The sequence below is a fragment of the Vitis vinifera genome, chromosome 19 (genome assembly GCF_030704535.1).
Source record: "Vitis vinifera cultivar Pinot Noir 40024 chromosome 19, ASM3070453v1".
Classification (NCBI taxonomy): Eukaryota; Viridiplantae; Streptophyta; class Magnoliopsida; order Vitales; family Vitaceae; genus Vitis; species Vitis vinifera.
In genome coordinates, this window is record NC_081823.1 from 4,385,657 (window position 1) to 4,395,964 (window position 10,308).

The 10,308-nt window shown below is 38.0% G+C and overlaps 1 protein-coding gene and 1 pseudogene across 3 annotated transcripts; both read left to right on the forward strand.

The window, feature by feature from the left end:
* The first annotated feature begins 2,868 nt into the window (after positions 1-2,868).
* On the forward strand, positions 2,869-6,739 carry LOC100252174 (receptor-like serine/threonine-protein kinase SD1-8). 3 transcript variants are annotated; one of them, XM_019217170.1, is made up of 8 exons: positions 2,869-3,033; positions 3,169-4,401; positions 4,525-4,626; positions 4,884-5,083; positions 5,206-5,416; positions 5,540-5,774; positions 5,875-6,022; positions 6,264-6,739. In XM_019217170.1, the coding sequence occupies exons 1-8, from the start codon at positions 2,889-2,891 to the stop codon at positions 6,570-6,572; spliced, it is 2,583 nt and encodes an 860-aa protein (XP_019072715.1). In that variant the 5' UTR covers positions 2,869-2,888; the 3' UTR covers positions 6,573-6,739. The 3 variants fall into 3 exon arrangements, with proteins under 3 accessions (XP_019072715.1, XP_019072716.1, XP_019072717.1); XM_019217171.1 differs by having other exon boundaries at positions 3,202-4,401; XM_019217172.2 differs by having other exon boundaries at positions 2,917-3,105; positions 3,202-4,401.
* Positions 6,740-9,204: 2,465 nt separating this feature from the next.
* LOC109121503 (G-type lectin S-receptor-like serine/threonine-protein kinase SD1-1) lies at positions 9,205-10,308 on the forward strand (annotated as a pseudogene).

Consider the following 10,308-nt stretch of genomic DNA (forward strand, 5'->3'; position numbering starts at 1 on the left):
TAGAATCAAAATCTCATTTTCCTTAAAAATTCATTTCAAAAATTCATTTAGAGTTTCTTAGAGTCAAAAGATCCCCTTAACAATCCATTTCAAAAATTCATTTAGAGTTTTTAGAATCAAAATCTCATTTTTTAAAATAATGTGCAACCATGTTTTGATCGGTTCATATCTTTCAAATAAAATTACAGTTTTGAATAAAACACGAATCAAAGCTTGTGGTCCCAAATAAATGAGATAATTCTAGGCTAAATTCGTGTATATCAATTGGGGAATTGGTGAAACCCCTACATAAGAAAATCTTTTCAAAAATTATTTTTGTTGCCACTTTTGTCACTTGTTGAAATTATGTCTATCTTTTTTTAGGAATTGTATACAAGATGAGTGTGATAATTAGTGTTTTCATATACTTTGATAATTTCTACTATGCTAATTAGATAACGAGCATGCTAGGATTTCTATATTTTATTATTTATTATCTAACCCCTCATGTCTTATGGAAGCGCGTTGTAAGTTATCTATGTTATCCAGGTATGTCCCCTATCACCTACTTTCTAAATTTTGTAAATAATCATGTCACTGTGAAATATGCATATGATTGATAATCCTTAGGTGCTTAGATGTATGCTAGATTCGCTATGATTAAATACATGTTCTGTGTTATACTTCTATACTAACTTTGATGTCTTGTGATAGCGCTTAAGAAGCAGTCCAAGTACGTACCCTAAATCTTCTTCATGATTGTGATTGGTTTTCCTGCTAAGCATGCTATTTTTCGAAATCACCTAGCCTACTTAGGTATCCATGATTAATCGGTTAATTGCTATATTCCCCTTAACTTAGTTAGTAGAGACCTTTATAGGGCTTAGAGGGGTGCTACCTTTTAAAGGTACCTTCCCAATAGGCAACTTGATCCCCGGATCTAGACTCGGGTTTTTTCAAAGACATGCCTTTTTCCAAAAATTATGGAGTCATTTTTTAGGGTTTTTCTTTCTTGTTTTATTTTCTCTTTAAAATAAAAATAAAATAAGTGGCGACTCCAACTTTTTTTCCAAAAATTAATTTTTTCACAAATAAATAAAAAACGAGTCTCGCCGATCGAGTGGGGGCGCAGGTGAAAAATGCGGGTCCACATGGAGTACCTGGACAGATGCTTCTCTTGAAGATCTGAAGGACAACATCCATGTTGTAAGCCTCTACTTGTAACACAACCTGACCAAACCGCTTCACGAACTCTCTTAAAGACTCATTCTCCTGCATTTTTATGTTTTGCAGGGTGCTAATGTTCTGTTTATGCTGAGCTGAGCATAAGTATTGTCCCACAAAAGCTTTCGACAGATCCCTGAAATTATCAACAAAGTTAGGGGGTAGATGGTGAAACCATGAGAGAGTCTGCCCTTGTAGGCTGGCGGGGAATACTTTCCATAGCAGTGCGTCGTTCCCTATATCGAGAGTCATGAGTTGTCGATAATGTATGATATGGTCGAAGGGGTCACTGGACCCATCGTACGTGGAAAATTTAGGCACGAGAAATCCCCTTGGGGGGTCGTAATGAATAATATGCAAGCAAAAAGGTGTGGAGAGCATGTCGTCCAGCCTTTTGCTGATGGAGCCAGTAGGTGGCTCGTTTGGGAGGTTTCTCCCAGCTTGTCGTACCGCTTAGTGCAGGAGGACATTCTTCACCATGGGTGTGACTAGGGGGTCAGGGTGCGTTCCCCAGGTTGTGGCTACTGGCGGCCTTGTCTTCCCGGGTCCCTGTGGGCCTAGCCTCACGAGCATCGCGTCCGAAAATTAGGGTCTTTTGTCACGTTGTCTCTTTGATGAGAGACGAGTAGAGTCTGAGCTTTCCTCCTGGGGAGCTTGGTGCATGGGCGTGTGTCGTTCTTGTGGTCTAACATTGCCCGTCTCGGGGATGACCCCCGCAGTCCCAGGGTATATTGACTCGGGGTCAGGCCTTGAGTTCGCTCCCTGGCCTCTTGAGCGTTGACCATGAGGGGTCCTGTTGATGAAGCCTGGATGCGTAACACAGCGTTTTCTTCTCTGTCTTGCTGTTTCCTGGAGGAGAGCCTGCATTTGTCACTTGCTTTCCAACTGTCTTCTCTCGATGGCTTCGCGCCATTCGAAATAATCTTTGTCTCCCTTAGCCGACGAGCGGCTTCTGGAAGGTGTGGACATTTTTGTCGTCGACTGAATCAGAGCGTTCCCACAGACGGCGCCAATGTTTGAGTTTTTATATTTTGAAGCATATGAAAGATTATCAAGTTGATGACTCATTATCAATCAGAGCCCACCATCTTTGGTAATTGTCCTTTTGAAAAATGATAAATGAACAAACGGGTCAAACATTAGTAGTATGGAGCCCACCATCTTTGCTAATTCTCCCTTTGAAAAATGATAAATGAACAAACGGGTCAAACATTAATAGTATGGTACCGAAAATAACTCTTCCGTGTCATACCTCTACAATGACCACAAGTGAGAATGTAAATCAGTCAAGACAATTATAATAAAGTAGCATCCGTATTTATTTTATTGAATTAGAATTATAATTTGATTAAAATGATAAGAATTATAACAACCAATTCTATTATTTAAAGATAAATTGTCTAAATAAGATTAAAAATTAAAAATTAATCCATCTAACAACATAGTTAAAATGGATTTATATATCATAAAAAATCATCACCGAAGAAACCAATAACCATAAAAATAAAAGTTGAAAATCACCTATAAACAAATCAAAAAAGAAAAAAGAGAAAATAATTTTTTTATATTTGATTAACTCTATGAGTTGGATATCTTCCACGACAGCTGTGATGATGAATGTAATTAAAGAGAGAATGGAAGAGGAGAGACAAAATGAAGTATATATATTTTCAATTTTAAGATGCATGGTGAAGATCTCGTCTTGCACATCCATTGGCGCAAGATATTCTTCAATTGCTACCACACAGTGCTGTAGAATTTTCCTAGAAGATATATTGAAAGGGAAGTCAGTGGAAAGGAGATTTCGACTCACCAGTCGCTGGGCCACAGGTCTGCCACTGCCTGTTTTGGATGGCAATAAGATTATTGATGGGCTGCTTAAACGCTGCTTATGAGTTATGGGTAACATGAAAATTTCAACCAGAAGGTGGTCTGCTAATCTCGTTTTCTTGCTTATTTCTTCAGGTTTTCACTTGCAATTTGTTGATGCATTTACAGATACAATCTTACAAGGTCAATCACTCATAACCTCTCAGACCATCATATCTGCTGGTGGTAACTTTGAATTAGGATTCTTTTCTCCTGGAAAGTCCACAAAATATTATGTGGGGATATGGTACAAGAAAATCTCAGAGCAAACCATTGTGTGGGTAGCTAACCGAGACTATCCATTCACAAATCCGTCCGTGGTTCTTACTGTCAGCACAGATGGCAACCTCGAGATTTTGGAGGGGAAGTTTTCGTACAAGGTGACAAGCATATCATCAAGCAGCAACACTAGTGCCACCCTGTTGGATTCTGGAAATCTTGTTTTGAGAAATAAGAGGTCAGATGTCTTATGGGAGAGCTTTGACTATCCATCGGACACGCTCCTGCCCGGAATGAAACTTGGATATGACAAAAGGGCTGGAAAAACATGGTCAATGGTGTCATGGAAGAGCGCAGAAGATCCCAGTCCAGGAGATTTCTCCGTGCAGGTCGACCCTAATGGAACTAGCCAGTTTTTTAGCCAGCAAGGACCCAACAGGTATTGGACTAGTGGGGTGTGGGATGGGCAGATTTTCGGCCAGGTTCCTGAGATGCGTTTCTTCTATATGTATAAGTACAATACATCCTTTAATGAGAATGAAAGCTATTTTACTTACTCTCTTAATAATCCCTCCATTCTGAGCAGAGTGGTGCTAGATGTGTCGGGCCAGATTAGGCATCTGAATTGTCAAGAAGGCACACATGAATGGGATTTATCTTGGCTTCATCCAAGAACACAGTGTGAGGTTTATGTCTATTGTGGGCCTTTCGGAATCTGCACTGGGGATTCTGTTGAATTTTGTGAATGCTTGCCAGGTTTTGAACCTCGCTTCCTTGAAGACTGGAATCTGCAAGACAGATCTGGAGGGTGTGTGAGGAAAGCAGATTTGGAGTGTGTCAATGAAAGCCATGCTAATGGGGAGCGAGACCAGTTTCTTTTGGTGTCTAACGTGAGACTGCCCAAGTATCCAGTAACAATACAAGCAAGGAGTGCTATGGAGTGCGAATCAATTTGCCTGAATAGCTGCCCTTGCTCCGCTTATGCTTATGAGGGAGATGAGTGTAGAATATGGGGTGGAGATCTTGTAAACGTGGAGCAGCTACCAGATGGTGACAGTAATGCTAGAAGTTTCTATATCAAACTTGCTGCCTCTGAGCTAAATAAGAGAGGTAAGAAAAAAGAGTCATAGTTGTTATTGTAGGAGGACATAAAGCATCTGGGTCTTGTTTTGTTTTCAAAATAAAATGGCCATCGATTCAGCTAAATTTAATATGATATATTTCCTTCTACAGTTTCAAGCAGCAAGTGGAAGGTATGGTTAATTGTTACACTGGCCGTATCTTTAACTTCAGTCTTTGTCAATTATGGGATATGGCGAAGGTTCCGAAGAAAAGGTCAGTATTTCTCATGGACAGAAGGATAGCCAAGCAGTTCAACAGTTTTTAGGTTTCATCTGCAAATACAAAACCAGTTCTTTTTTTAAATGAGTTCATTACCACTGTTATTGAATAATTGAGGTAACATTAGGATTTCAATGTTCTGATTACATGTGAGTGTGTATGTGGAATCCAATGTGAGAAATAATTTATTCCCGTGCCAGAATTCCTACATTCTTATGATATTTAATGTCTGTTTGTTCTTTACCAAGCAGGGGAAGATTTGTTAGTATTTGATTTCGGTAACAGCTCAGAAGATACCAGCTATGAGCTTGGCGAGACAAATAGACTTTGGAGGGGTGAGAAGAAGGAAGTTGATTTGCCCAGGTTCAGTTTTGCGAGTGCATCTGCTTCTACAAATAACTTCTCTATTGAAAATAAACTAGGAGAGGGCGGTTTTGGATCTGTTTACAAGGTGAGATTACAACCCCTGACAATAATGTTCTACAATCTGTCCTGGAATGTAAAGGCCCACTTGATATACATCAAATTTTTTTTACCTGGTGTAATTGTAGTCACTTGAAATTCTCATGACAGGGAAAGTCACAAAGAGGATATGAGGTAGCTGTGAAAAGGCTCTCAAAAAGATCTAAACAGGGATGGGAGGAGTTAAAAAATGAAGTCATGCTTATAGCCAAGCTGCAACACAAGAATCTTGTGAGAGTTTTGGGATACTGCACCGAGCGGGATGAGAAGATATTGATTTATGAGTATATGTCCAACAAAAGCTTGGATTTCTTCCTCTTTGGTTTGTAACTTCCACATACATATACTTCCAGCTACTGTACATTCAATGAGAAAACTTTACACATTCATCATTCTTCACCACTTATTTGCTAACATCTATTTATTTGGTGTAAAATGGAGGTAGATCCTACAAAACATGGGATTCTGAATTGGAAGACACGGGTTCACATCATTGAAGGGGTTGCTCAGGGACTTCTTTATCTGCATCAGTACTCCAGATTGAGGATTATTCATCGAGATTTGAAGGCTAGCAACATTCTTCTGGATAAGGATATGAATCCTAAAATATCAGATTTTGGAATGGCAAGAATATTTGGAGGCAATGAATCAAAAGCAACAAATCATATAGTTGGGACTTAGTAAGTGAAACCTGACAAATTATAAAATATGTGAATGTTCATACAACATTTGAAATCATGCAGCTACTGAATGATTTTTCTCATTAATAATCAAATCCAGCGGCTATATGTCCCCTGAGTATGCTTTGGAAGGTCTTTTCTCCACTAAATCTGATGTCTTTAGCTTTGGGGTCTTGTTATTGGAGATTTTGAGTGGCAAGAAGAATACTGGATTTTACCAAACCGACTCGCTCAATCTTCTTGGATATGTGAGTAACACAATATTTATTCACTTACATAACTATTTATGATGTTTTGATATGCTAATTCCTAGTTTTCAATTCCCTTGTTATATTACCTATCCGGTTGTCTTGGGATACTAGTAAATTTTCACATTATGTCTACCACTCAGTTTCAAGGCTTATTTTATATTGTTGGCTGATATATAAAGGACTTTATTATCTTTTACTTTTCGGGAATTTGCATCAATGGATAATTTTCTTCATTTAGGTATGGGATCTGTGGAAAGATAGCAGGGGGCAGGAGTTGATGGATCCAGGATTGGAAGAGACATTGCCAACACACATTCTGTTGAGGTACATCAATGTAGGCCTTCTTTGTGTTCAAGAAAGTGCAGATGACAGGCCTACCATGTCTGATGTTGTCTCAATGCTTGGCAATGAAAGTGTACGTTTACCTTCTCCAAAACAACCGGCATTTTCAAATCTGAGAAGTGGGGTGGAACCACATATATCCCAAAACAGGCCTGAAGTTTGTTCCTTAAATGGTGTGACACTTTCAGTTATGGAAGCACGATAGTGGTTCTGAACTTAATTAATAATATGCTTAAATTTGAGCATATTGTCTTGTATTGTTCTTGGTGAATTCATAGCTCATATACTAAAATGGACAAGTGACCTTATGTGTGTATTTTTCTTCCAAAACAGTTTAATAATCATCTTGTACTCAATCCCCCTATGGATTCAGACCTGTGTCTTAGCTTCCTATTTGAAATTGCTACTAAATCTGACTTTATCTGGTCAAATTTGGATTTAGTTTGAAAATGATCTGTTCCATTGTCGATCCAAAGAGTAAAATACAACTTTTTTCATTGCTAATTAGTAGCTAACAAAAGGTGCCTCTAGGGCCAATCCAGCTATAGAGAATCAACCACCCACCTTCCACTTCCTCTCTTATGGATGTTTTTGAATGCCTTGGCATATGTATATCATGTACATATACACCACCAATTTGGCCTGGGATCAGTTTCATCAAGTATTTCAGGAGACAACATAAAACAAGTCAAAAAGTATATAATTACGAACTAATTGGCCATCCAGCACAGAAAATCCATCTCCCAATGGGGCCTTAAAGCACTTGAATTTACTGTTCTTTCCATCATTATTTTCATTCTGGGCATGGCCTAGATTGAAGAAAGGTCCGACACAAATTGGAAAAGTCATAGAAGGAAATATATCTAGAAGGGAATCCTAACAAAAGGTCTTTCAAAACTGCTACACCTTGCTTTGAATGGTACCTGGTATCTACATTGAATGAGTGTTTTTCCTATGTCCCACCATTAAAATGAATGGGAGTCTTGCAAATTACATAGATTTTTTTTTTATAATGTATTATTTTATAAATTTCATAGAATTATTAATTTAGTATTTTAGCCCCAAAGTCCCTAAAAAACATTATTTGCTTGAGGGGTTCATATTATCATGCATTAATTTATTGAAATTCTACTATTTTTTCCTTAATTAAAAAGTGAATTTTTTATTTTATTATTTTATTTTTCTTTAACAAAAAAAGTCACTTTTTCTCTTTTTTCTTTGAAGTCCTCTAACTTCATAACACTCGAACTCATTTTCTCATACAAAATAAAATTAATCAAATTCAAATTTGAAACATTGAAAATTAATCAATAACATAAAAATCAATTTATATAATCAAAAACCTTAATTATTATCAAATTACTAACTTTCTAACTATTTACATGATTAATCATTATAAGATTTTTATTATGACAATAGATTTTGGTACTGATGATCTACAACCCTGATCTGTAGACACACAAGTCCCTGTCATCAAACCCTGATCTAGAACAGTATTTGACATCATGGAAATGCACTGATGATCCATCCACTAGAAACTTCACTTGGAGATTAGATATTCCCAGGCTGCCTCAACTGGCTGTTGGAATGGGATCAGTCAAAAAGTACCGCACAGGGCCATGGAATGGAGTTTGATTTAATGGTTTACCAGTGTTTCCCAATGAGGAGGTCTATTTACCATTAATGATTTTTAATGAGGAGAATGTATATTACTTGCCTCAGGCTGGCAACTACTCTGCTAATCTGAGAGTCACCATCAATCATTTAGGCTTGCTGCAATGGAATATATTGAATGAAAGCAATGATGAGTGAACTACTATGTACACTGTACCATATGACCTATGTGACAACTATGGACAGTGTGGTATGCTCTATGTGACAACTATGGACAGTGTGGTGCTAATGGCATTTGCAGGCTTTCCAGCATGCCAGTCTGTGAGTGTTTGAAGGGGTTCACCCCCAACTCAAAAGGAGAATGGGAAATGTTTGATTGGTCTAGTGGATGTGAAAGGGCAGGACCTTGGATTGCAAGAGCAAAGATGACCTTATGAAGGTCTTAGGGATGAAATTGCCTGACTTGTTGGAGTTTCGGTTGAACAAGAGCATGAGCCTCAAGGAATGTGAGGTAGAGTGCTTGAAGAACTGCTCCTGTGTGGCATTTGCGAATTCAAACATTAAAGGTGGAAGCAGTGGATGTTTGACCTGGTATGGAGATCTGATTGATATTAAAGGGTTCACAGATGGGAAAAGTGGGCAAGACCTTTATATCAGATGTCCAGCTGGGGAACTAGGTAAGAGTATTTGACACTCTTTTCACTTCCAAGCTCTTTTATTGTTCATCCATGAAGGTTTAACATGCATTGCAATCCGGATTGCATGGTTGATTATTTTCTCTAGGTGAGTTAGGATCTTTTTCATTTTTGGGATATGAAAGAAAGTTAGGATTGTTTGTCATATATCCTCAGTAATGGTTTCTATCTTTTAACTAAAGGCACAGAAACAATTGATGGCCAACTCTCTCTGCAGTAAGGTGCAGACAAAACTGAAGCGAGGATTTGATAACAAAAGTTTTTAGCAAAATGATTAAATTTCTTCCCATCTCCTGCTTCAGGGTCAATCCATGGTTCAAATAAGAAGAAATAACTGGTTGCTGTCCTAGTTGCATCGACCATTTCTGGAATGCTAATCTTGGGCTTGGTGTTCTGGTGCATAAAAAGGAAAAAAAAAAAAGAGGTAATCCTAATTATTGGTCCATTCATTGTTTCAACTTTCATCATTGAAAATCTATATCATACAACTGGATCCTGAGTACAGTAATGAAGTAGGCACTATCTCATCAATAGGCCTGGAAAGTGAGATGGAAGATTTAGAGTTACCTTTGTTTGAATTGGCTACCATTAATACTGCTACTAACAACTTCTGTGTCATAAATAGAACTGGCACAGGCAGCTTTGGTCCTGTTTTCAAGGTAACATTTGATTGTAAGAAAAAGTGTGTTTCCTATGAGACAATATGCAGGGCAGTTTGTCAATAGGACAAGAAGTAGCAGTGAAGAGGTTGTCAAAGAATTCAGGACAGGGTCTTCAAGAGTTTAAGAATGAGATCTTTTTAATTGCCAAACTCCAACGCAAGAATCTTGTAAAGCTTTTAGGCTGCTGCATTCAGGGACAAGAAAGGATATTACTCTATGAATATATGCCCAACAAGAGTTTGGATTATTTTAGTTCCGTTTGAAATTCTCAACCCTTTAGATCTCTTTGGACTGGTTTGGGTACATGATCATCCATACCATGCTCATGCATCTATAGAGTACAAATAGTTATAATCGCAAAATTTACAAGGGTTGAAATGATGTGCAGATCAAAACAGAAGAGCGTTATTGCCATGGAAAAAGCGCTTTGACATTGTTATGGGGATCGTGCAAGGACTTGTTTATCTCCACCAAGATTCTAGACTTCAAATCATTCATAGGGATCTCAAGGCAAGCAATATACTGACAGATGAAAACCAGAACCCCAAAATTTCAGACTGGCTTGGCAATAATTTTTGGAGGGGGATGAAATGGAAGCAAAAACAGAGTGATTGGAACATAGTAAGTTCTGTACTTCGACTTTAGAAATGATGTGCTTTTCCTTGAAATAACTTATATTTGAAATCTTCATGCAGTGACTGCACGTCCCCAGAGTAAGTGATTGATTGCAAATTTTCTGTTAAATTTGATATCTTTAGTTTTGGTGTGCTTCTGCTGGAGATTGTGGCTGGTATAAAGAACAGGGGGTTCTATCATTCAAACTACCACCATAATCTTCTGGGACATGCAAGTAGAAAGAAAGAAAATCCACCTCTGTCACACACACACATCAAAGACGCATGCCCTCTCTTGCTTTTCTGACAAAGTATATGGCTTCCAATTGCTTTAGACATGGTTGCTTTGGAAACAA